Source organism: Rhipicephalus microplus, chromosome 1, assembly GCF_043290135.1.
Source record: "Rhipicephalus microplus isolate Deutch F79 chromosome 1, USDA_Rmic, whole genome shotgun sequence".
In the NCBI taxonomy this organism is placed as follows: Eukaryota; Metazoa; Arthropoda; class Arachnida; order Ixodida; family Ixodidae; genus Rhipicephalus; species Rhipicephalus microplus.
Window position 1 is genome coordinate 225,953,670 of NC_134700.1, and position 27,876 is coordinate 225,981,545.

At 44.9% G+C, this 27,876-nt stretch overlaps 1 protein-coding gene across 2 annotated transcripts; it reads left to right on the forward strand.

The window, feature by feature from the left end:
- Positions 1 to 1,180: 1,180 nt before the first annotated feature.
- Positions 1,181 to 27,574, forward strand: LOC119159604 (putative serine protease K12H4.7). Of its 2 annotated transcripts, XM_037412418.2 has the most exons (9): positions 1,181 to 1,517; positions 8,011 to 8,195; positions 12,037 to 12,272; positions 13,148 to 13,283; positions 14,959 to 15,073; positions 22,982 to 23,183; positions 24,133 to 24,226; positions 25,798 to 26,006; positions 27,319 to 27,574. In XM_037412418.2, the coding sequence occupies exons 1-9, from the start codon at positions 1,290 to 1,292 to the stop codon at positions 27,432 to 27,434; spliced, it is 1,521 nt and encodes a 506-aa protein (XP_037268315.2). In that variant the 5' UTR covers positions 1,181 to 1,289; the 3' UTR covers positions 27,435 to 27,574. The 2 variants fall into 2 exon arrangements, with proteins under 2 accessions (XP_037268315.2, XP_075747566.1); XM_075891451.1 differs by lacking the exon at positions 25,798 to 26,006.
- Positions 27,575 to 27,876: the final 302 nt, after the last annotated feature.

A 27,876-nucleotide genomic window follows, 5' to 3' on the forward strand; every position in this document is an offset into this window, starting at 1 on the left:
GAATCCCGGCTGCGGCGGCTGCATTTTAGATGGAGGCGAAAATGTTGTAGGCCCGTGTGCTCAGATTTGGGTGCACGTTAAAGAACCCCAGGTGGTCGAAATTTTCGGAGCCCTCTACTATGGCGTCTCTCATAATCATATAGTGGTTTTGGGACGTTAAACCCCACAAATCAATCAATCAGAATCAATTTGTCAGAGCGATATAACGAATGGCATACGTAAAACGTCAGAGGTAGTGCTGGCCTGAGTCATAAGTTGAAAATAATGCATGCGAACTGTCGCATTGCGGTCAGACATTGATTTTTATGGAAGTTCTTGCTTTTATGGCATTTTTTTCCTTAAATTTGACAGTCATCGCTCTTTTGATGCGTCGTTAGGAATTTTCGTGTTATCAGCAAAACATCCACTGATGCGTGTATCGAGCGAAGCGATCGCTTCTCTCGAAACAGCCGTTTCCACAGCGCGCGCGCGTTTGGACAAAACATCCAAATAACGTCTTGAATACACGTAACGAACTTGTGTGCAATATGGGCTCTGACAAATAGTCGCTTCAGTGCAAGTCTATTCCAGGCGCGCGGCCAAACCAAGAATATTTGTTTTCTGTACATGAAAACATCCGTGAGACCTATGGATCACAAAGCACGCTGGAGAGTATTTCGACAACTGTGCGTTCAATGAAACACTCCATGTTTCGTTCCGGCGGTAGGCGCACGAGGGAAATCTAAAACGAGCTCCCATACGTTGCCGTTTCCTTTCCATGGCGAGGAGGTGGCAACTATTGTTAGGAACGTCCAGCCTGTAACGCGTTTTGATATAGGCGGATATAGTTTCCTAGCGTAGTGGTCCTCAAATGCTGAAGTCCAACATATACAACGAAGTACACTTGCGGTTTGAGGGTGATTCTACTGTGCACTTTTCAAATCTATTCGTAAGCAATCGATGTCAATCACGCCCGTTTCCGGCCCTCGATATAATTATTTAGACATCTCGTCTCTTCGGGGAAAACCATGTGATACGAGACAACAAAAGAACACAGGGGTCAGGCAGATTAAGTGCGCTCCGTGGCACGGCGCCTATCCGTTCAGCGATTGACAAGAAAGAGCGCCTATCACTCACTCACGTATGGTCGGGTCTCTTCTCCAGATGGAGATAGTAGCGTTGGAGAGAAAGGAGGGAGATAGGCCACTGAGAGACTTGTGCGCAAAAGTCTGGAAGGTGTCTCGCACTCAGGCTTTCGAGCAGCAGGTGGCCTGATTCCGTGTGGTAGAAGTTCCCGACCATAGAACACCATGGCCGCAGCATCTTTGCTGCGCTGTCTAGCGCTTCTCGCTTTCGTGGCCTCCTGCTGTGTGGCGCGCACACCGTTGATGCATCGTGGACGACCGCGTGGCCGCTTCGGCATGCTGGGCGAGCCCCGTAGCCAGCTGCGTCTGGCCCTCAAAGAACCGAAGGAGCTCTGGATCACCCAGCCCCGCTGCCATTTCAACCCAGCCGCCACAGAAGGCTTCTGGAAGCAGGTGAGGGCTGCAACGTGCGGTACCGATCAGTGTCTCCCTTCATTGGAGGGGTGCCCTCATAGAACGATGTGTGTGTGTGTGTGTGTGTGTGTGTGTGTGTGTGTGTGTGTGTGCGTGTGTGTGTGTGTGAGAGAGAGAGAGAGAGTAAAAGCTCGTTAATTCGAACTGGGAGCCCCTTCTTTTCGTTGCTCCTCGTATAAGTCGACCCACAGTGATCAAAATATGTTGCCAAACCGAACCAAATTTATTAGGGATGCAGAAAACAGCAACAACATTCCTCGGCAGATGACAATTCGGACGCTGCATGGGAGATCTTGGGAAAGCTGCAAACGATATGCTCATGGGGTTGTGACAGAAGAATCGCAAGCGAATGCAAAGTGCCGATTACTTCTAATTTTGATTTCGTCAACCCTGGCATGTAAATAAAAGTGTTCTGTAACATAAATAGCCTCATAGCTATCTTTCCTCATTTAGACTTGCTGTTGACATGAATGCATGTCTGCACTTGTTTTTGGCCTATAAATGACAGACCAATTAATTTTGTTCGCTGCTCGAGCTCCATGAACTTAATTTACGAAATCACCTGCCGCAAGCGTGTAGTAGTGCCTGTTGTGCGATAACGAGTTCATAGGTGGCTTCTTTGGGTTCTGCCCAGGCACTGTGGTGCGATGTCCGTTCATTCTAGCGGACGCCTGCTTAAAATCGAACTGAGCTTAATTCGAACAAATTGTAGTTCCCTTCAAGTTCGAACGAACGAGCTTTTACTGCCTTACTCCAAGTTCTTCGAGCACTTATATAATGTGCCGATCAAATTAACTACTTTAAAACTGGAATTTTCAACAGGCCTTTATTTAAATAACTGGAAATATGGTAAGAGTTAGAGATATGCGAGCTCGAAGGAAATGGCCAAGCTGCAACGCAGATTATTAATTTATCCGCTGCATTGAGAGCCACAGGCCCGACAATGCTATGTGTCATTTCCACCCCCTTACATAAATAAGTAGACAAAATGCATGCGACTTGGGTATTGCACCAGACTCTCAGTGTGCCATTGAACAAATGAAAACTGGCTGGTATACGTAGAGAGACCTACGTGAACTTTATGTCTGATTCACGAGCATGCAGGTGCCTCGTGAAACAGTAGGTTGTGCCAACCAGCTTTGTCGAACAGGGCCGTGGCCCGTCACGTGCATGGTCTCGAGCAAATGCGTGCATCGCATATGGCGGCACGACGATACCTGTCTTCCTGTTTTGGTCGCGCGACATCGACCGAACCATCGCGATTAAATCATTATTAATAATATTGGAGAGTTACTATTTCCCCGCATGGGGCACCGCTACCAGAAAAAAAATAGCACCAGCGCTTGTCCAATAGATGTTGTGCTGCAATCAGCCATCTGTGAGAGTGGTTGGAGGCCAAGCCTTTCTTTTAAAAATGTGAAAGGGGCCGCTACCCCCTCCCCCACCCTCATTTTCAAGCCTTGGTACAGATACTTCAAAAGACCGTATACATGTTTACTGATGTGCAACACCGTCAGATGGGGCAAATATAGTGGTCTTCACTTTCCGCAGCACGCATGTTATGGAAGCGCGCGGCAATGCCTGCTGCATATATAATGGCATATCATGAAGGAAGAGTATATATTTAATTTTCGGATTTGGCTTGAGCGACTGCTGGACTCTTTTTTTTTAATTTTATGAATGTATGACTTGATATGTCACCGGATGACCTACCAAAAAGAAAATTGGCCTTTTGAAGGCAATAGTGATATCCTGTCTCTATGTAGTGTCCACTTCAACCACTTAGTTGTGTACAATTTTTATTGATGTTACTCGAGAAGCTTAAATTGCGGATTACTACAATGTATTCGATAATGTTGAAGGTGACTTGCGTCAGTGAAGCTTTCGCATATGGCTGCAGTATGCGTAATAGTTAGCATGTTTTAAAGAATGAGCATTTATGCTGTTGTTGTTGTTGTTGTTCTCCTATTGTTAGTGGCGCATACCCACTGTGGGGGATTGGCCAAGAACTGAGTGGTTTCAAAATTTACTGTTCAGATTTGGAATGATGGAGGTTTAACAGAAAGATTACCGATAGCCTAGAAAAGTGTGGTGCTTAATGTAATGCATACAAATATTTACATAAACGAATTTATTCTTAGAATAGAGCAATAATCTGATTTTATACGTATATAATTATGTGGCCTGTTAGGATAATGAAACTGGTTGATTAGTCAACCTATTAGTTTCATCAATATAGTCCTGGACGGCCGCGCATACTGTCGCATTAGAGAAAGCAGAAATGGAAGCTCCAAAAGACAAAATGACAGGCAGAGATAACTCCATACCAATACCACGTAAAGGTATGTCTAATAGGGTTTTTCGTAATGTGTTAAACCGCCGGCAGGTCAAAAAGAAATGGTCTATTGTTTCCAGTTCATTACAGAATGCACACAGTGGCGAAGGTGCTTGAGCAGACCTGTGTTTATAGAAATTTAGATTTGGTACCCGGAAAACGCAGCCTTGTGATAGATACTTCTTGTTTTCGAGTGCGGCAAAAGTCTCTTCGCCAGGGATATAATAAATGGCGATATTCTGTAGAGTTTGTTAGTGCTGAACCTTTAAAGACTTGCATAAGCGTACGTCTGCGGAATCGAGCAGCAGTCACATAAGCGGATGATAGACAGAGCGGTAGAATTGGTTCGCTGATTGACGACTTCGCTAAGGAATCGGCTATTTAATTTAGAAACAAACCTTTATGTCCAGGCACCCAAACTAATCGTACTTTTCTCAAATGCGCAGGTACTAGAGCACGGAACGTCTTTGTTACTTGATTATCAGCACCAACAGAAAGTGCCGCACAGAGAGATAGGGAATCTGTTATTATGACAGCTGATGTAATTGCTGTATCTAACTTGCGTAAGGCGAGCACCACTGCCAGAAACTCAGCCACAAAAACGGGTATAAAATCGGGTAGTCGAAGGGAATAAATCCAATTTAAAATCGGGCTGAAAATACCAACCCCTGACTTTTCGTCGTATTGCGATGCGTCTGTAGCAATAATAACGTTCGTTGTAATACGGCGCAAGTGATCTTGTAGTAAACCATCCAAAATATTATGGGGAAGTAATTTGGCGTTATTAGGAAAAATGTCGTCGAATTGAATTTCCACCAGGGCTAAATTATCACGACTCGGCATGATGTCGCATATACGTACGTTTAGAGGCTCCAGTAAATTTTGCACAAATATAATTTGTGGCGTGTGAAATCGCGGCCATCTAGCAGCAAAAAATGATTCCGGGGTGGAAATAAAGGCTGTTTCTGATAGTTGGAATGGTGATTCATAAATTCTTAAGAATGTCTGAACAGTCAGAAGGCGAATTCTACAAGAAAGCGGAGAGACCCTCGATTCGAGATAGAACACATTGTTGGCAACTGTTTTGGGAAGGCCAAGGCATAAGCGCAAAGCTTCTTTTTCCGGAAGAATTAGAGGCCGCAACTTGTAAGCTGGAACTCCAGAGAAAAGTACACAACCAAATTCCAAAATGGGACGAACGTACATGCGATATATCATTACCAATGTGTCTCTTCTCATACCTATGCAGTAGTTGCTTAGCCTATACGTAATATGCCAATGGCCCGCACTCCTTTTCCGGCGATATATTCGATATGAGGTCGCCAGTTAAGCGACGTGTGATAAATTACTCCAAGGTATTTAACAGATTCCAGCTGTGGCATGTCCTCATGATGGTAAGACAGAGAGATGTTCACAGGGTATTGAAGCGGGAAAACAAGAAGGGCACATTTACTCGGATTAATTAAAAAGCTGTTGCCATCGAGCCAGCTCTCCAATATATTCAGGTAAGTCTGCAGCCGTTCATATAAGGTCTGAATGTTATCTGCCATTGCAAAAAATGCGATATCGTATGCATAAACATAAGTTGTTATATCCTGTTTACGTGGAATGGTGCTCATTAGTAAATTAAATAGCACCGGGGAAAGCACCGAGCCTTGCGGTACTCCTCTCGTTTGGGTATAAGTAGATGATGAAAACCCATCTTTAAAACAATAAAATTTTCTGTCTGCAAGAAAATTGTGAACGCACGCTACTATGTATGATGGAAAATCAAGGTATTCTAATCGATCTATCAAAATACAGTGCTCCACGGTATCATATGCTTTAGCGATGTCTAAGGTAACTAAAGCTGCATATTTTTTTATGCAGCCGAGCTAATTGAAGCCGACTCTCTAAATCAACGTGGGCATCCCAAATTGAACAACCAGCCCTGAACCCAATTCGACAGGGACTTAGAATTGTCCTCATGGTAATAAGTTCATTAATTCGTATATTGATGATTCTCTCAACCAATTTCACTACGTTTGATGTCAGTGCGATCGGCCTTATGTTATCCAACGTGTATGCATTATTTTCATTTTTTAGCAACAATACAATTTTGGCAAGTTTTCATTCTGGAGGTATCCATGCGTTCCCTAACGAATAATTCACTAGTTCGAGCAAAAGATTAGGCGATTCCTGGAGTAAACATTTCAACATAGAGTTCGTAATCCCATCTGGTCCGAGAGCCGTCCTCGGTAAGCATAATACTGTCTGACTCAATTCAGCTAAAAAAAACTTCTGGAAATTCATGCAAGTTTACCAGAACGGACATTTATGCGCGTGAAATGTTTTCGAACTTGCTATAGATGCTCACCCACTACGCGAGAATACGCGCCGTCAAGTGTGTTCCTTTTGTGATGGCTGGCCGGCTTTAAACCACGAAAGCGTAATGACATTCACATCTCCTGACGCCTGATGACAGTGTACGCTTGTACGACGCAATATTTGCGATATTGCATGTTTTATTGGGAGAGAGGTTTATTATCAGAGAAAAGCTTAGACTTCGGCCTGAATCAATTTTCTGACCTGCTACTCATGCAGCGTTAGCCAAGGAAAGAGGGTGCTAACGAAATTTGAGAGAAGGTGTTGATGATGCGGAGGATGAAGGTGATGATTGATCGAAACTTTGAATGCCCAAAAGTTATTTACAGTCTCTTTTCGAGTTCTGTCTCACGCAAACACTTGTTCAGAGATTTGAAAACATTGCGCTGATGACGATGTGTAGGTCCCAAACAAACTCTTTCCGATACTTGTTGCTTGAAAATATTCAATAAAAAGGTGGCTATTGTTTTTCTTTGTATGCTGTATCGAGGGCAGGCTCACAAGAGGTGTTCAGTGGTCTCTGGAGTGCCACATACCTCGCAATTCGGACTGTCTGCACGGCCGATAAGGTGAAGGTAGCAACGAGTTAACGCCACACCTATAGGCGCAGGCTGTGCAATTTTATAGCTTGAACTGCACGTTTCCATGGTCTTGTTGTATTTTGATTCGGGAAGTTAATGTATACAAAACGCGTGTGTTTGTAAAAAAAGTTAGTTTCACTGCATTTCCAGGCAGAGGAAGTTATTTTCCTCACTGTGTTTCCAAGCAGTTCATTCTAACGCACATTTTAATATATAACATATTAAAAAAAAGGGGGCGCATGGCTGTGTTCTAGAGCACTTGCTTGTTACGCGAACCGCCTGGGTTGGATCCTCATTCGGACTTGGAAATGTTTATTTATTTTATTTTCATTTTTCTAGATTTTTCGGTCGTGAACTAAACGGATTATGATTTTTTTTTACTGCTCACAACCAAAGACACTCATGCTGGCGCCGACACTGACGCCGGAGTTTCGATGAAACGAACTTTTTTATTGCGTTAAAATAATGTAGTGAGCTATGACTGAACTATTAGAAGTAGCTAATAAATCAAAACAGCCTAGCTGCTTCACAAAAGCACCTTTCCAGAAGTGCACGGCTCCACAAAAGCGCTTTTCTGTGATGACATGAACAGAAATCAGCTCTCAACAGTGTGAATCGACGCTTACTACATTTTGCACGTGAGCGAATGCACGCTGGTGAGACGAGGCAATGAATACGGAATGGAAAGACAAGACGCTATCAATGAACATCAATGCCAGAAATTTGACAATCGCGTATACAGACGGCGCCGAAAATTCAGAGATCGCTGTCTTACAAAAGTTTGATATTTCCAGCTGTTTTTAGAGTATGCAGTCCAACTGTGAAGTACATGTCAGCGTATTTTCACACAGCCAGAAAATGTAAACTCAAAGCTGCCACAAAGTTTTTTTTTAGTTTTTGCTCCATGTTAACTTTTTTGTGAGTTCCGCGCGATTTATTAACTACAGACGCTGACGGCAAGTATGCTAATTACCGAACACAAATGGCGGATACTCATTCATGTATATACCTTTAGGTATATATTGCAATCTGGTGAGTGCATACATGACACCAGATTTTAATGTACGATTTACTTAATCTAGAGCAAATGTCCCTTACGACATTTGAAGACCGTCCTGTATATGCAGCTGAATGCATGCTCGCAGTCATGCATCCTAGGAACAGTCATAAAATAACTGTGCTTGACGCGCAGCGGTACTTTGTGAGTGACGAGTTCTACCGTCCCGGAGGCCCAGTGTTCCTGCTGTTCGGCGGCGAAGGCACGGCATCGGCCAAGTGGCTCACGGCGCCCACGCACATCATGCTTCTCGCCAAGAAGTACGGCGCGCTCGTCTTTCAGCTCGAGCACCGCTACTACGGACTCAGCTGGCCCACACCGTGAGCAGCTTTCTTTACCTATGCGTCCTTGGAACTGTTTTTCCAGGGGTGGCGCCAGGATTTCTTTACTTCAGGGGTGCATTTAGGACGCGTGGGTTCCTTCGGTGGTGCTGGGAATTCTGGTGTTGTGCTTTTAGGGCGTGAAGGCCATGCTGCACCCCCCCCCCCCCCTTCACGCTTTCACTGGTGCATTCCTGCCTTCTTCAGTCATCGTTCTTTATGTATATTATATACATATAGTGCCAGTATACCAACTGGGCTTCGAAAAAAAAAAGAAGAAACTTCCATAAACCGAAATGTATAAAACGAACGATGGTGAGCCAACTTTGGATGGTCTCTCTCTCATTTAACTGACCTTGATTGAACGGAATCATTTTTTGGAGGCCCTTTCAAGTGGACGGCCATAAATTTATCGACGGAATACTATACATTACACTCCAAGTATAAAAAATATGCCATTTGACTCTTCTTTGCTACATATGTTACTCTCACACGTATAACTCTTTTGAGATAGCCGCGTTGACCTTCTTTAGGAGAGTCGAGGGACGCGCATGTTTCCATAAGAGAGTTATGTGTCCCTATCGTCTCTCTTTTGTAAAACGTCGTGCGCTGCTTATTTGTAATCATTTTCCATAAGAGAGTTAGCTCTCTTTCCTCTCACAGAGAAATAAAGTCAACGTGAGTGACTGTGACTCGCGTTGTCTCTATTTATCTGTGAGAGGAACGCACGACTTCCCAGTAGGAAGTCAGCTCTTTTTCCTCTCGCATGTATAACTCTCTTTAGAGAGTCACCTTGAATCTATCTAGGAGGGCCGAGGGTAAGTAGGTAATAAACTTTATTTAAAATCCAACAAGGGATAACTGGCCCGGGCTAGGCCTCCAGGAGCCATCGTCCGCGGAACATCGTGCGATGTCCTCGGCGATAGCGCAGGCTCGCTGGACTGCCCATATTTGGTCCACTGCACGTGGGCTGAGAAGGGCGGCTCGCCACCGCTCAGCCAGTCGTCTTGGGGTACACTCAACGTTACTAGAATTTAGTCCACTCACGCTCGTCCGAGTAGTGGCGTCGAACAAGAGTCAAGGTGACTCTCTGAAGAGAGACAAGAGTCAAGGTGACTCTCTGAAGAGAGCTATACCCATGAGAGGTAACAAAAAAGAGTCAGAGGACACGTTTTGTTTAAGAGTGCATGTGACAGTGCAAGTTGTTTCGAACCATGGTGATAAAAAGGTTTAGTTGAATGTAGGAAGTGATATATTTTGCGCACGATTTCAGGGAATCATTTTACGCGAAAAATTAGCATGCAGCTGCACTATTAACACAAGCGTCAGCTTATTTTTGGACGTTTCAATCGGAGTTCGCGGGTTTTCGTGAACGGACCTGAAGACAGGACTCCGGTCGAAACGTCGAAGTTACCTTTCTTGCTTTTGTTGCTGTCACCGAGGGTCTATATTTGCGCTAGCATATATGGGGGCGCATTATTATATAAATTTAGGGATCTTTCTTTTTTTGCAAGCTATGTGCGTGATGATACAAACGAACGAAAATTAAAAAAAGAAACGGCGCGTGGATAACTGCAGCTCAGGGAGACAATGGACACTCGAGCCGTTACGTACCGGAGCCGTGTCTCCTCACGCTTTACCTGAATTGTCGTCGAGTGCGCTCGCTGTCACATGACACGCCTGACTTGGAACAATGAGCGGTGCCAGTATCTGTACACCCACTTCCAGCACTGTTCGAGGTATACAGTACGTACATGATCGAGCTCTGCGCGGCAGTCTGTCGCTGGCTTATCTGTGCTGACGGGAGGCGTCGCCGAGCTCAGCGAAGGTAGTCTACTTATGGAGAAAGCAAGATTTTGTGTCGCTAGCACTTGCGTTTCAGTTTGCAGAATCCCCTGGAAAAAAAGTCGGAGCAGACTGACCGAGAAACCAAATACGCAGCACACACTGTGTCTCGAAGCGACGTTATTTTGCGCGTATAATGTAATTATCGGATACACTTGCGTACTGAATACAGCGTATCAATTAACATGATCTAAGAGCTGATTTGTTATCAATATTGTACGAGATAGGGGATGAGTAAATTGTTATCGTGACTTTACGTAGATAGACAATGTTTCCACTGCACGTGCTTTGTTTCTGTTAGCACACACACACGCACACACACATAAGAAAATTAACAGAGGCTATAGAAGTTTTGGGGCAACAATATACACTGCCGGCAATTCGACTACTTTGATGAGGCGTATCGCACCACGTACGTACCCTAATTATAACGTTCACTCCAAGTGGATTTGACTATCCCGGCTGCGGCGGCTGCATTTCCGATGGGTGCGGAAACGTTGTAGGCCCGTGTGCTCAAATTTGGGTGCACGTTAAAGAACCCCAGGTGGTCTAAATTTCCGGAGCCCTCCACTACGGCGTCTCTCATAATCATATGGTAGTTTTGGGACGTTAAACCCCACATATCAATCAATCAATCAAGTGGATTTGACTAAGTACAGAAGAATGAACGTGCTAAGGTGTAGAAATAGTATAAAGGAAGGGTTACACCGTGAAACATGATGCGAGCACGCCTTTTATCTTTAAATATATTCGTACCGATAACGCATGCGGTTTAACAACCAAGTTAATGCTATGCACACACCTCTTCAGTACAGTTTGTATATGTATACTGCCCACCAAGTAATCTTTTCCTGATTACACATTACCAAGTGAGTGACAACGAAACAGCAACCTTGCTGCAGATTGCAATACAGATATTTCTTCAGCGAAGCTGTTTCTTATTTCCGTCTTTCATGCAACGCTCACATGCTTACGATGGTACGTCCATGGTTGTCACTGACTCTGGTGTCATTTCAGCTCGGCAACCTGCCATTGCGGAAAGGGATGGAGGCCGCGCGGCCATTAGCTCAATTTCTCGGCCGCAACGCCACTCACGCCGGTACCTGTTAGCGCTCGTTAGCTACCATTACTCCCTCCCCCCCATTCCCCGAAGTTATCCCCAACTTAACCTCCCCCTCTCCCCAATGACGGGGGAACTAGCTGCCTCCTCTTCGGTTGCCCTAATTTCCGCGAATGTATGCCATTCGTTATCTTCTTATCAATCCCCTCTTTAAGACCGTCTCGCTGTAAATTGATGATTGATATGTGAGTTTTAACGTCCCAAAACCACCATATGATTATGAGAGACGCCTTAGTGGAGGGCTCCGGAAATTTCGACCACCTGGGGTTCTTTAACGTGCACCCAAATCTGAGCACAATAGCCTACAACATTTCCGCCTCCATCGGAAATGCAGCCGCCGCAGCCGGGATTCCATCCCGCGACGGTCTCGCTGTAAAGAGTTGAAGGACACTGGTAGTTCCAACGCTTGTTCGGCGAAAGCCTGTGGTCATTCGAATATGCTTATGTTTTTTTGTCCTTTTTTATACGCTCACAAAAATCACGTGATTGATGAGAGATCGCACGAAGAAGAGTGGCCACAGCTATGGCGGTGCAACTGTTGATATATGCCACTGTGCCATTGCGTGATTGCCGAGAGAGTGTGAGGGGGAGAGGTCACATTGCCACCGTTCCAGGGCACTGACGAAAGGACGCGAGTGTGAAACATTAATAGTTTTGGCTTTGAAGTCCACCCCCCGTCCGTGGCAAGAATAGGTGCCTCATAGACATCGTTGATATAGTACATGACACACACGACCGTCGTTCGTGTCGGGTTCTTGGCGTGGTCTCTCTTCTGGTGCAGTTAAAAGCAATCTACAGTGAACAGCATGAAGTTACCCAACCAGCAACAAATGCTTTCATCGACGGATATACATGCTCTGCCTCTCGCACGTGCAGGGACATGACGGTGGCGAACCTGGAGTATCTGACCAGCGAGCAGGCGTTGGCCGACGGAGCGTTCTTCAGGGACGCCATGGTGGAGAAGTACTCTCTGGGCCCCGACAGCAAGTGGGTGGTGTTCGGTGGCTCGTACTCGGGATCGTTGGCTGCCTGGTTCAAGCTCAAGTACCCGCACCTCGCCGTAGGAGCAGTTGCGTCGAGCGCGCCGCTATATGCCGTAATCGACTTCAAAGGTATGCACCTGTAAATTTTGGATTTTAGTGCTTGCTTTTATAAATCGGGAGGTAAGAATATATTATTCTTAACCTCCTGTAACCTGCAGTTTTTTTTCCTAAAAATGAATTTCAGTTGAGGTGCTAACATGTTATCAAAGAAATCCAAGTTTACATAATTTCATAGGACCATGCAGCTGAGATTTGTGCATTAGATTTCAAAAAAAAAAAAGACTAGCGCGGCTTCTAGCACAAAACGATGTCTTTTATCTTTAAATGTATTTAAATGTCTAAAAGCAAACAAGCTCACGCTGAGCAGGTGAACCAGTCTCTCATTTTATTTATGATAGTCTGCGAAGCATTCAATGCTGTATAGATAGTATAGTCTTGATTTATGCGCCTGAATGGTACAGCCGTACGACTGTATTCGTTCAGGTGCATAAATCAATGTTCACTTTCTATATACGCGTTCACGGTCTTTGGTATAGCATCATGTGTTATATGTTTGTTTGTTTTTTTTCCCCGGGTCAGAAACGGGGACACTATAAGGCATTATGCCAAATGGTATCAGATGCCATCCGAATTACGGTTTTCCTCTCCTGGACGACCCGACCCGTTCAGTTTCACGAGTTCAGATTCGATAAGTCACAAAATCGAGACAACAGAGAGGAGGTTAAGGAGGAAAAGAGTGGAGAGATTGGTGTCTGTTAACAGGTGCCCAAAATTTATGTTCGAGATTTTCTTGACAACTCTCGGAACGAGATGGAATGATTACATGGCGGTCTCCTTTTAAAGTGCGCGAATGCTTAGTTTAGGTAAGCAGATTAACTCGCCAGAAAGGACACTTGCAACAAGAGGTACGCTTAGAGGTGCGTCGCTTTCGTCACGGGGCGCAGATTACCTTCGCGTAGTGAGGGACTCGCTGGCAACCACGGGCCCTGAGTGCAACAAGCAGATCGAGCAGGCGGTGGACCACCTCACCTTCCTGGCTGCCTCGCCCGACAACTGGCCGGCCATCAAGGACATGTTCAAGTGAGTACTACAGCTAATATTGGCAAATTTCATGTCATGCGCAAAAATCGCCAATCAGGTTGTGAACGGGCAAAGTTAGCCCCGCCGCGGTGGTCTAGTAGCTAAGGTACTCGGCTGCTGACCCGCAGGTCGCGGGATCGAATCACGGCTGCGGCGGCTGCATTTTTAATGGAGGCGGAAATGTTGTAGGCCCGTGTGCTCAGATTTGGGTGCACGTCAAAGAACCCCAGGTGGTCGGAATTTCCGGAGGCCTCCACTACGGCGCCTCTCATAATAATATGGTGGTTTTGGGACGTTATACCCCACATATCAATTAAATCAATCGACGGGAAAAGCTAGTGTGTCTCGGTGTCCGCGCGCCTCAAGTCAAAGTTTAATCGCAGCGGCATTCTTGCCCCCCCCCCCCCCACACGCCCTTCTCCCGCAATTTTTGAATCAAAACGACGAGGTTTTTTTAAGGAATAATGAAAAAAGAGGCAAAAACTGGAACTGGAGCGATGACGTGCATCATAGGATTGCCTTCCTTCGGTCACTGGCTTTTCGAGAGTAAAGTTGGGAGGTCTTACGGATGTTATTCAGGGGTTTTCGGCCTTGTCACTATCATAGTATCATCAAACGCACGCGTCGCCACAACACTGCTGTTTAAATAAGAATGGGACAAGTCCGAGCTAGGAAAACATATGGGGCAGACTTCACCTCATTCGCCCCATTTGGACGCCGGTGGTCAGAGCCCAAGTCATACTCAATGACACCGGTGCATGGCCAGGTGATTGGAATTATAGGACAGCAGTGTCCTTGATAATTCTTTTGGGGGGACGGACGACGTGGGAACGCTGATGGCTCTTCCTCCACGGAATACAGGCGCCTGTCTTGAACGACGAATTTAACTGTGACATCCGAGGCACCAAGTGAAATAAAAATGCTCCGCCATCCACGTGCACTTCTGCCATTCGGCCTTAGCCCCCCATTGACCCAGCCTCAAATGAACACCAAACCGGCTTTGGTGAAAAGTGAAATCAGTTTAAACTGACTTTTTCCTTGATAACTTTATCTTTGCTCATTGGTACCATGGCTTCATTATTAGAAGAAAAAAATGATGGTCAGAACTTCACGTTTGAATTTCGCACTCCATCTCGGGCACCTGTATGTCGAACCGTCAGTGGCGTCGTCAGTATCGACGCGCCTGTGCGTGTGTTAGCGTTCTGCCCGTGCATGTTCAATAAAATTATCTAAAACTTGCCATGGCAAATTATTAGCTTTCTTAGAATACGACGCAATTTATTTTTATTGATAGAGAATCATATAAGTGTAAGCAGACGCCCCCAAAATTATTATTATTATTATTATTATTATTATTATTATTATTATTATTATTATTATTATTATTATTATTATTATTATTATTATTATTATTATTATGTTTGAACGTTTTCCCGCTTACCGAGAGTCCTCACACGGTAAGAATGGTGTTCATTGGTAACACTGTTACGATATACGTTCATAATACAAGCGAGATTGGTTTTCTGTTTAGTGTTCCTTTAACCTGTACCCTTCATATTGAAAAGAATGGCAGTTTCTTTTGTGAATAGGGATAGTTGAAGAAATAACATGACGACAGAAGGACTCCGCGATGTTCCTTTCTTTTAGTAGTGTTCTCCTTTTCTTCCATGCGCAGGTTGTGCACATACTTCAACGGCTTCAACGCCAACAACATGGCCAACCTGTTCCAGAGCTTGGCGGGTAACTTCGAAGGCATCGTCCAGTACAACAAGGACGCCAGGGAGTTCGAGGCACGTAAACGCTCGCGTCCTTTACCGTGGGACGATTCCGATGCTGGCCTTTCAGACGCACGTAGACCGCAATTGGGATTCGCGCCGTCCAGTTGTCTTCCTTCACAACGCTTTCTAACACCTTCTTCGATGAATAGTAGTCAGCAGATTGAACTTGTCAGGCGGCTAGCGAATTTCAAGCAATTTAACATTGAAGTTTCGCAAAGACTTTGCGGTTTCCACGCTAAATTACAAATAAATCAATTTTGTCAACATGAAGAAATGCCAAATGAATCACAAAACTGAATATTTCTGACAGCTGTATATTTTCCTTTTTCTTCCAGTAGGCCAGGAAACTTAAGTGTGCACCAAGACTCGAAAACACAAATCCAGCACTTAATATTGAAGAATAGTCTCTGAACTGTACAGGCCAACTTCTAAAGCATGCTACCAAGTCCGTGGCAGTAGCCGAGTCGGTAAGGTGTAGCTTTAAACCGAAAGGGCACTGAGTCGCATTGTGGTACCAGTACTGTTAACATTAACGACAGCCACATGACAATGTGGGTAATGTGGCGAAAACGCTAAAGGCCGTTATATAATTTTAATCAGGATCGACCTACAGTAGTGAGCAGACAACGTTCTAAATATGGCATCCTGTGCCGTGCTGGTAGCCGATCGCGTACAGTGTCCAGTTCATAATCTAAAAGTTGGATGTTCGAATTACGGAGTTTGGATTGCTGAAACCAGGAAGTCATCCAGATATGAGTGCCGAAATTCAAATGTACGTGCTGTCACATAACTTGCGAAACTGGACATAAGTAATGCGGAGAACAACATTGCGGGTGGGCTTTATAGTAAAGTTATAGCGGGCCTTTTTTTTTTGCCTCACAAGAAAAAAAAGTACAAAAATGGCGGACCCAAACTGCAGCGGCATCTCTTGTGGTAAGTAACAGCGAAAGCTAGAAAAGCAGCCTTTCAGAGACTTTTCTAAACACTCTTTGGGTAACTGCTACAAGCACACTGTTGGGTATTGACAACGCCATAAATAATCATAATTTTTGTGTAGTAGGCCAGTATTTACTATATGCTATACTTCACCATTCTTTGGAGAAACGTGGTATCCGCTACACACTTGTTAAGAATTTTGTGCATTTTTTTATGTCGGGGCTGACGACGTTTAAGAATTATGCCTGAAGTGGGTATGCACCGCAGTTAATATGGGATCAAAAACAAGCTTTTGTAATGTGTTGGAGAATCGTGCGGCGTAATCGTTACGCAATTCGCATTGCGTGGCGCCGGGTTCTTTCTTTGCTCTTCTAAAACGCTTTATTACTCATATCAACGCGATTCCTTTCCCGACATCAAGCCTGCCTAAGCCCAGTTTAGAGTTCAGTTGTAAGCGAAGCGTGGCGCAGTGGTAGAGTCTGTAGTTATATCCGTTAATGAGTGTTTCGTGGAAGCTGCTATAAAAGTGCGAGATGTGTATAAGACTACCGGCTGTGTTGAAGATGTAATATGTTTGTTTGACGCATTATCACGCATGAAACACGTGTGATAGTGATTGTCATATTAGCTTGACCTGTAGACAAGAAAGCAATGAAGAAAAAAAAAAGTGGCGCAGTGGTAGAATAGCGGGCCGGCACGCAGTGGACCCGTGTTCAAATTTCGTTGTGTTAATAGTGTTTTTTTGTATTTGTTTTTTTCCAATACTGGTTACGGATACCGGCGGCGGACAACTACGGCGTTGTGCGTGATCCGTATTTTAATCTCGTAAGAGCTCTCGCTTTAAGCTTTGAGGCCCTTGTCATCCCTAATAAGGCCCAACGCGGGTGCCCCTATTTGAAAACAGCCTCAGGCGCTGCTCCACTGTGGGGTGCGTTTCTTACGGTATTTGGGCGGGCGTTTTGAACGGACGCAAAATGATCCTGAATTAACGCTGGTAACATGAATTATACGATGAGTTAGAGCATTCACAATATAATTTTGGCATTGCCAAAGCTACAAATTATGTAAAAAATTTGCAAACAAAGCTTTCGCTTTCAGGGGTCCTTTATCTAAAAACGACGCACCCAGCATACGTACTTTCCGAGTGAAGTGCTCCCTGGTACGCTTGCTTTCTTGCAATACGTGTCGAAAGGCAGTCGAAAAAGTTTAGGCTCTTATCACTCATGATAAGGCTCAACTTTTTTCTGACGTCACAACTCGAAACGATGTACCCGGACAACGCTTCCTCTAGAAAGATGCCTGCGACTTCAGCCGAAGAAGTGGTTCCCGGCCCTCTCTTGTTCTCTCCTCCTACGCTCCCAAAAACAGTGTCGGCGTCGAGGAACTCGCTGCGACGGCCGCTTTAAATCTCGCAGCCTCCGAGATTAAAGCATTGTCTACTGCCGTCTCTGAGGCAACACAATCGTGCCTTTGCAATGGTGTAACTTCCGAATCTAGCGGACGTCGTAGCGTCGGCTGCGAGCGCTCCTTGCGGATAAAGTACCGAACTACGAAGAACCTCCCGTCAATATTAGAAAGCGTGCGACGTCGCAGGCATCTTTAGAGGAAGCGTAGACCCAGTGTACGTATTTCCCAAGCTAAATGTTCCCTTGTACATTTCCTTTCTTGCAATACATGTCGGAAAGCAGTCGAAAAAGTTGAGGCCCTTATCATTCATGATAAGGCTCAACTTTTGTCTGACGTCACAACTCAAACGATGCACACATGCGTATTTTCTTAGCTAAATGTTCCCTGGTACGTTTGTATTCCTGGAATACACGCCGAAAAGCAGTCGAAAAAGTTTAGGCTCTTATCACTCATGATAAGGCTTAACTTTTGTCTGACCTCACAACTCGAAACGATACACACATGCCTATTTTCTGAGTCAAATGTTTTCTGGTATGTTTACTTTCCTGCAGAACATGCCGAAAAAGAGTCGAAAAAGTTGAGGCCCTTATCACCCATGATAAGGCACAACTTTTGTGTGACGTCAGAACTCGAAACGATACACCCAGCCAGCGCCTCCTCTAGAAAGATGCCTGCGATTTGAGCCGAAGAGCTGCACCGCCGCGGTGGTCTAGTGGCTAAGGTATACTCGGCTGCTGACCCGCAGGTCGCAGGATCAAATCCCGGCTGCGGCGGCTGCATTTCCGATGAAGGCGGAAATGTTGTAGGCCCGTGTGCTCAGATTTGGGTGCACGCTAAAGAACCCCAGTTGGTCAAAATTTCCGGAGCCCTCTACGGCGTCTCTCATAATCATATCGTGGTTTTGGGACGTTAAACCCCACAAATCAATCAATCACTGAGCCGAAGAGCTGGTTCCCGGCCCTATCTTGTTCTCTCCTCCTCTGCTCCCAAAAAGTATCGGCTTCGAGAGTTCGCTGCGGTGGCCGCTTTAGATCTCGCAGCCTCTGATTTTTAAAGCAATGTCTACTGTCGTCTTGGAGGCAACACAGTCGTGTCTCTGCAATGGCGTAACTACCGAATCTAGCGGAAGTTGTCGTGTCGGCTGCGAGCGCTTCTTGCGGAGAAAGCACTAAACTACGAGTGACTTCCCATCCTTATGGGAAAGCGTGCGACGTCGCAGGCGTCTTTAGAGGAGGCGTTGACTAAGCATACGTAACTTATGAGCTAAATGAGCTTGGTACGTATGCTTTCTTGCAATACATGTCGAAAAGCAGTCGAAAAAGTTTAGGCCCTTATCATTCATGATAAGGCTCCACTTTTGTCTGACGTCACAACTCAAAACGATGCACACATGCGTATTTTCTTAGCTAAATGTTCCCTTGTAAATTTCCTTTCTTGCAATACATGTCGAAAGCAGTCAAAAAAGTTTAGGCTCTTATCACTCACGATAAGGCTCAACTTTTTTCTGACGTCACAACTCGAAACGATACACACATGCGTATTTTCTGAGCTAAATATTCCTTGGTATGTTTACTTTCCAGCAATACAGGTCCAAAAGCAGTCGAAAAAGTTGAAGCTTTTATCATCCATGATAAGGCTCAACTTTTATCTGACGTCACAACTCGAAACGGTTCACCCAGACAACGCTTCTTCTAGAAAGATGCCTGTGACTTGAGCCGAAGAGCTGGTTCCCGGCCCTGTCTTGTTCTCTCCTCCTCCGCTACCAAAAAGCATCGGTTTCGAGAGCTCGCTGCGGCGGCTGCTTTAGATCTCGCAGCCTCTGATTTTTAAAGCAATGTCTACTGTCGTCTTGGAGGCAACACAGTCGTGTCTCTGCAATGGCGTCACGTGCGAATCTAGTGGAAGTTGCAGTGTCGGCTGCGAGCGGTTCTTGCACAGAAAGCACTGAACTACGACGAACCAATTTTGACCAATGTGTGACAAAACTTCATAATATGAAATTTTAAAGCCTCAAATGAATTCGTGTCGGAAACGAAGACGACAGCGGGATTTGAACCAGTGCCTTTCCGGTTATTAAACAAACATGCGACTAGGGTTGTGCGCGTTATTTTAGTCCGTAGTTGAAATTAAATGGATGGTTTCCATGCCGGGGCCTCTATAAATACAACGCTTTACCAATTCAGGGAAAGTTCTTTACGTTTCATTGAAGGTCATACGCAGTTATTAGTTTCGAAAGATCGAAAAGGCGAACATCAGCCTGACATTGCAAGTTAACTGTCACCACGTTACAGTGTCTGAGAGGTTAAGTAGGCCTTTCATAACCTGAAGGTAGGTAGTTCGAATCCCGTTGTCTGCCCCTATTTCCAACTGAAATTCGTTAGGGTCATTAAATATCATCTGATGAAGTTTCGTCCCGCTCCACAAATTCTCGAAACGTTGGTATGGTGTGGGTCGCCTACTTTTGTGATACACATTATTTATTATTTTTTTCAACTAGGATAAAGAAGAAGGCCCACCATAACATTATGGCCTATAAGGCCCACCCACAATGTTGTTCTTTGCATTAATTCTCTCCATGCAGGTTCACAAATTACGTGACATCACGTACGTACATTTAAGTTTCGGCAGCAGTGGCAGCTGTACATGAGCCTTGGCAGGATTTTAACACGAGAGCGTTAAAGAGCTCGTTTCGCAGAAATTCCGGCGTCGGTGTCGTTGGTTGTGAGCGAAAAATTATCATCTTGTGCGTGACCGAAAATAAAACGACTTTGGGTTATAGTGGGGATCGAACTCGGGTCTCCTGCGTGGCAAGCGGATGTTCTACCACACAGCCACGCGTCTGCTTTTGAATACCGTGAAAACAACTTTCTCTGCTTGAAAATGTAGTGAAAGTAACTCTCTTGCTTTATAAGTACGCGCGACCTGTATACGTGTTTTACAATACAACGTAGGGAAGACTTTCGTTATAATTAAGAACACCTTACACGTGGCAGCCGGTATTGATGGCAGGACGAATTTTGTGGCTTGCTTGGTCGGCGTTTTTCGATGTGTCGTCAGTTCGCGACATCCGGCAGCGAGGGGTTAAACAAATTAAAAAAAAAAAGATCACAAGACTGAAGATTTCCGACGGAGATACTCTTACGTCTTTCGTCAAGGAGGTTGTGTCAGCTTGGCGCACTATGGCACCACCCGGGCCTCACGGTCCCATGCCGCCATGGTACCTTCCCCCCTCCCCCATTTTGTTTGATAAAATGATGTTCGTACTTTAAAAAATAATAAAGAAAGGTGCTTGCACTTATATGGACCTATTGGGTCCTCCCTTTCTAGTTCACAGTTGTTCTGCCGATTGTTTGCTTCAAGGCTCCCAAATCGTGTTGCGGGCGCTTCGATTTCTGTATCCGTGTGGTTCGAACCAACACCCTCTTAGTAATGAATTCAACGCCATACCCATTCATCCTCCACCGCGGCACAGGACACTGTGTCCAGAAGTTGGTCTGCTCAGTATACTTCGGGTAACGATTAAATATAATTCAGAATCGGACTTCAGGCTCGTTACCAACATCGATTTAGGGATTTCGCTTCTTTCAGCATAACTGGCACCAGAATTCGAACCATCACCCTGTCGGCTTATAGCTGCGCACCTTACCGACTCTGCTACTGCCGCAATCTTGATAACACGCCGAGTGTAAAAATTGGTCGGTTGATTATGCAGCCCGTTCTTCAATATTAAATACTGTGGTTGTGAGGTTATATATATATATATATATATATATATATATATATATATATATATATATATATATATATATATATATATATATATATATATATAAAGGATACGATAAAAAAGCTGCATGACGCTCGAGCTTCGCCTTCAAAAGAAGACCGCGATTGCGTAATCAGGACTGCATTATTGTCTGCATTGATTTGTGTGCATCACAAAGAGATAGCTCTGCTCAAAATTGGAATCCCTGGAGCCTTCATAAAATATTTCTAAAAAATTTCAGTATACATATAAAACCTCGGGACAGCTTCACAGTAAGAAAGATTGGCTTTCAAGTGTATAGCATACAGTGTATAGTCTGTTATTCAGGTGTATATTCAAGTGTATAGTCTGTTAGTTGCCATCGCAGTGCATGTGGGTTGGTTGACTATGGTATGAAGTTTGGTGTGTTGCTAAGACGTGACTAATGACGTAGCGCGTAAAATATGTGAGACACAGGAGAAGCGAAGGGACAAGGGGAAGCGCTCGGTTGGTTGACGCAACCCGCCATGGGGATCGGTCATGATATACGAGCGGTGCCTTGCTATATTAAAAAAAACTCTTCTTAATCTCGAAATATTTAGCAATTGGTAGTTTTGAAAATAACTCGTTAGTTTAATTCACGAGAAAAAAGGAAAAAGAAGGAAATTATTGTTTCTGAAAAATATGCTTCATTTCGATAACCCGATCATTTAATTCGTTAAAGAAACAATAAAAACAAGAAGATTAATGTTTTTGAAAAATATGCTTAATATCAATTTAATCACACGCGGCCTCACAAACGCTCCTGTGGCTAAAACCTAGTTCTCACTTGGTTCACCTACAGCATCTTCGTCTTCATCCTCGCTTCTTGATGAATGCACCTGTGCATGAGGGTCAGGATTGATATCGCGGTCTTCGATCACTCTCCCGGAGACAGCAATCGTCATTTATTTTTCGTCACCTTTAAACGGGCCTGCTTTTGAGGTTTTTCCGGCACCCAAATTCGTTATCGGTGCTAGGTTAAGAAGGAAAATGATGTTAATCTAATTTTCTGTACCTTCAATTACGGCCACCATCAGAATTTCAGCACTTCATTTATCATTGAAAGAGGAAAATGTGCCAACTCGAGCGAAAGAATTCGCTAGACTGCGTTGTCAGATTCCACAGCTAAATTTATATTTACACAGAGCTAGTCTGACAGCCCCCCCCCCCTCATTGTTCTTTTTGTGTAGTACATGAGTCAACCGAGCACCATCTTATTTCCTCTAAAATATACTCTGCCTTGCGCAAAAATACTTTAGTTACCGTTTTCCGTCTCCTTCGATTAGATTTAAATTTGCAAAATGTATTTTCTTTTGAGGTTTTATCTCTTGGCCACAGTGACAGGAAAATTACCGATGCAATGCAGGAGCTCGTTAAAGGTTAAAAAAAATTTAAGTGCGAAATTGAATATTTGCTCCTACGTTTTAATTTCCCTAACTCCTTTTTTAATTAAAGTTCGCCGCGTCAATGCTTGTATTCTGGTACATTATATTATTCCATTGACAATTTCTTCCTGCTTCATCTTTCATTTGTAAATAGACCAATTCTAAGTTTTTAATAAGTAACTTCATTATAAGAGCTATCCGGTACTTGGCCAATACCGCAGCATGGGTGTCTGCCAGAGGCTCAAGGATAATCCTTACTCTATTCTTCTTCGCCTCTATGCGACTCTAAAATTTACTGTCGCTCGATAAACCATCCGCACATACTATCCCACATTGCCCGAGTCTTGAGGATGCCTGTCCTTAGAAACTATCTAAGTACTGTGCGATGTCCCCCGATGCACCCAGGGCGGGGACAACACCGTGACCATCGACACCCTGTGCGACGCCATGACCGACCCGAATGACGACCGCACCCCTCTGGAGCGGTTTGCGCTGGTCAACGAGATTCTACTAAACGCTACCAAGCAGGAGTGCCTGGACTACGACTACGACGCCTTCATCAACTCTTTGAGGGAGATTCAGTTCAACAGCACCGAGGGAGCCGGAGGTGAGACTGAAGCGTATAGCGATTTTCACTGTATCGCGAGTCGCTTACGATGACTCTGAGAACCACAAGAGTCCACCAGAACATCAAGAACTCAGGTACCGTAGTTACACGATTGTAAGTCGACACAAACGTGGGTTGCCCATCTCCCACCCTCCTCCCAAATTGCTCACCAGAAAAAGAAAAAAAAAAAAACACGGCTCACCCATCTGTCAAGAATCGCTACAACACAAAAGTGAAACGTGTCGTCACAGAGGCGTAGTTCAATGTTTATGGCGCATTTTTCGCCCCTAGGGCGAAGAATTAATGAATGCGATGGCAACAAATTGTAATGTCACGCGAATAACGGCAAGCTACGCGCTCTTCAAGCAGAAAGGATGCCGAGCTCCATAAATTATTTCTTACCTGGCGGGAAGGCATATCTGCTTAAAGGGACACTAAAGGCCAATAATAATTCAACGTTGATTTCTGAAATAGTAGTCCGGAAATCTCGTATTTTACTTTAGTGTCTATGGAATGCTTATTTTGTAATACAGCCCCGTTTTAGTGTGTGTGCGACACGCTCGGTGGTTGAGTCGATTCGCGCCACGCGCTGAGGAGCGAGGGGTCGTAGATTTGACTTCCGGCGAGAGCTTTTTTCTTTTCATCTCTTCATGTATATTTTGCAACGTCATATCCGTGACTGAAATACGCCAGTGAAGCTGCGGTGGACCCCAGCATAAAACTCTTTCGCGTTAAATAAATTTCAAAACAAAAATTCACCAGCATTACGAAACGGAAACGTATTAACTCACACCGATGAGTCTTACGTCATTCACACTCACGCCTTTAAAGTGAGTGTGTGTATCCATGCGTGCTTATGCGGAGCTCTGCGTGGCGAAGCAGCAGCAGGCATCGACAATGGAACTTTCAGAAACTCGATCAGCGCATTTTCCGCGCCTCGCTTATGCAGGCCGGCAGTGGACCTACCAGACGTGCGTCGAGTTTGGCTACTACCAGTCGTCGGACCTCAAGGACCAGCCATTCGGGTCTCTTTTCCCAGTCGAGTAAGTAATGCTGCGTACTGTGCGCAAAGAAAAGCTATTTGTTGTAAGGACTGCTTGCTACCACACGGCGCGTTACCATATAAATAGGCGAATGGCTACGTCTATAGTGTACCTTATCAAGTAAATTCTGTCACAGTATCTGGCAATACTATTCGCGCACAACGCTTAAGGGAGCCCTGCAACACATGTACAGGATGATCAGAGAACGTTGCCGATCGGTAGTCGAGGCCTCAGCGAATATGCGAACCAAACGCTATAGAACGGCACGCGGCGGAGAATTTGCAATGAAGTTTCAAGATCGGCAAGAAATCGCTCGCCCTTCTCTCCAGCAACGATTCCATGTACCCTAAATCAACTGCCTTATACATATCCAAAAGACACAGTCATTGGCCGATTTGGACACCGTGTGCTACTACGTACGTATCGCGGCCGCCACGGACAAGTGAGCTGAGCGCAACGGATGACGAGCAAGCCATGCGCGGCCCTCCCTCTGCATAGCTGTCAGTGCGCTTGCCGGAACGAAAGGAGAAAGAAAGCCCCTGAAAGCGCGCGACAAATCCTTGTAAGTGCACTCCTACCTGATGGATTAAAAAAAATGGTCTTTTTTTTTTGTCACAGTTGATTCGTGAGGCAACGAAGTTCTATGACATCATTTGATGATTACTTGTGAAAATGTTGCATGGCCACTTTGAGTACAAGAATGTGCAGTTTGACTTTGTCCCAATTCCGGCTGTGTTTGCCAGTTCTATAAACGAACGAACGTGTGATGTGGTGAAAACAATCTTACAAAATGTTTTTCAAGTTGTGGATGCCTGCGGATACCAGCCAAATATAAGCAACGAAACGAAATTTCTAAATGTTTTACAGTCGTCACAATGCGCTGATAACTTTTCGTTACCGTCAAACATGATGCGCCGTCTCGTGCGCAAGTACCAACGCAATCACTTGAGCTGGTTTGACAAACGGGCTTTGCCACACGCATTGTGTTCTTGTGGCAAAGCTACATTTAAAGGCAACTCGACAGGACGTAGATGTACTGCAGTCTAGATTCGTTTCAGAGACCATTTGCCATTTGTGTTGGTAAATGAAGACAGATGAAAATTGTGCTTTAGCATCTCAAAAGCTTCGTCAAATGGTTGTGGGCTTAGACACGACAATATTGACGCAGCGGTACACTTCTCGCACATGCGATACAGCAGCGTAATAAATCTTCTTTTGAAGTCAAGTGTTGGACGGGAGGGAATAACATAGACGAAGAAAGACACAGCGCCGACCACAACAAAGTTGTATTTATAAAAAGATGTCTCTGGTTCCGTACGGGAGCCATAAATTTATGAATATCTTTTTACTTTTGTCGGTGGTCTTTCTTCGTCCAAACCCTTTTTTAGAGGGCGCAAACAGCCGTTTTGACCTCCGTTCCGTCGATCGGATTCAAGTTTCATAAATCAGTTATCGGTAACAAACCAATAGGCTATACCTCATCTACATCCATGCGGTGGTGTCCACTTTGCGTCATCGTTAATCCCGCTCTAGTTATTAATGCACATCCTCTCTCTCCCCGTTCTAAAAAGGTTCTTCGTCAAGCAGTGCAAGGACATTTTCGGAGCCCGCTTCGACGACGCCCTCCTTGCCAGTGCAGTGCGACGCACAAACACCTTCTACGGTGGATTCCGGCCCGCCGTTCACAACGTGACGTTCCCCAACGGATCCATCGATCCGTGGCACGCACTCGGCGTCACCAAGGACCTCGCAGAAGACGTGACCGCCATCTACATCAATGGTCAGTGCTCTTCGGGATCATGCTACACACACACACACACACACACACACACACACACACACACACACACACACACACACACACACACACACACACACACCACGCTGATGATGATTATGGTATGCTATGGATGAAAAATTTTGTACTGGTCAGTTTTAATGCTTCTGGCACGCAACTTCCCGTATATTTTTAATTGTAACGCGCGATCCTTGGTTCCCCGTAAGTGGAGGACAGAGTTGCGCGTTTTCACGTGCCATTCAATAATTTTGTGATTTTTTTTACGTGCCAGAACGACGATATCATTACGAGACACGACGTATAGTGAAGGACCCCGAAAACTTAGACTGTGTTGAGTTTAGACTGACATCGCACCATGCACGGGCTATTTCGACCCCACCAAAATGCGACCACCACGGTCGGAATCGAATTTGTTTAGCTCTTCATCTTCTGCTTCGCTCCCAGAACACGTGCGCCGATTTGTCCGGCTTGACACGCAATAAATCTGACTAGCGAGAGAACGAGTACAGAGAAGGAGAGAAACGGTGAAATTCCAGGCGAGGCGGCATTCGAGACCACGTATCCCATCATCCATGAGTCGTGCGCCGTAACCACTCGGCTATTTAAGCACGCTAGCATAGCACAGCATATACGGGGAGGGTGACAGAAATGACGGTAGAGACTAAAACATATCACAGACAAAAGAATGAGAGAGAGAGAGAGACAAAGGGAAGAAAGCGAACCAAAGATAAAAAGAAAAAAATGGCGAAAAAGAGAGATTTATTCGCAAAAAGGCTGAGAGGTCAGCCTGAGCAGTAGTAGTATCTACATGCTACTTTACACCAGAGCAGGCGAATGAGAAAGAAAAAGAGTAATGAATGACGATGAGGAGCAGATATAGAGATAAATATGAAAGAGAAAACTAAATAGGGTAAAAAATGCCGCCCGCATCTTCCCACGAGAAGAACTCGAGCAAATTCAGCAAGCGCTTTCAGGAACGGCCTTGGTCTCGGCATCGCGCGATCGTCGTTACGGACGTACAACGCCGCCGCTCTTTCTCCTTGAAAGCCGGTTGGCGAATGTCCGTATGATCATCGCGTGGACTGACGTTAGCGCGTGCGATGGGTTAGGTCATTGTATTCAATGCGCGGCCTTTCTATTCCGCGAGGATCGAGTTACTTACCAATGTAGCTCAATAGTCGCCGATTCATATGTCCCTTTAAATGGTTTCGACGTGCCTACGGCTGTTACATGAGGCTTCGGATAGTGCCGTGCGAATGACGAATTTGGTTCATTCGTTTTTTTGTTTTTTCAGGGACCGCCCACTGTGCAGACATGTACCCGCCCTCGGAGCACGACGTGCCCGAACTGACAAGAGCGAGAGAGCAGATCGAATACCTGGTCGGCAAGTGGGTGGGAGCCACATCGTAAACCCACCGCCTCGCCACCACCAGGCAGAAATAAAGGATGCACAGTTTTATTTCCTACTATGCAATCTCGCAAGAGACAGTCTCGTCTCATGAAAACTGCGCACTATGTACAAATAATAAAACCATGCTTTACATATCGTGCACACATCATATGCATGTGCATAGCACACAAATGTTTGTACAGCAGTGTGTAACACAACAATACTCTTGGCAGCTTGGTTACATGGGCTAATATTAGGTTTTTCAAAAATTTTAACTATACATATTTTTTTATAGGCAGTTATGAGCTCAGCAAAAAAGGTGTTCTTGTCGAGGAGTTTGAAGGCGAGATGGGCACGCTGCTGTCAACAACATACGTTTTAAAGATAATAATGGGTGGGGCTTAACGTACCAAAAGCACCGTATGATTATGAAAAACGCCGTAGTGGAGGGCTCCGGAAATT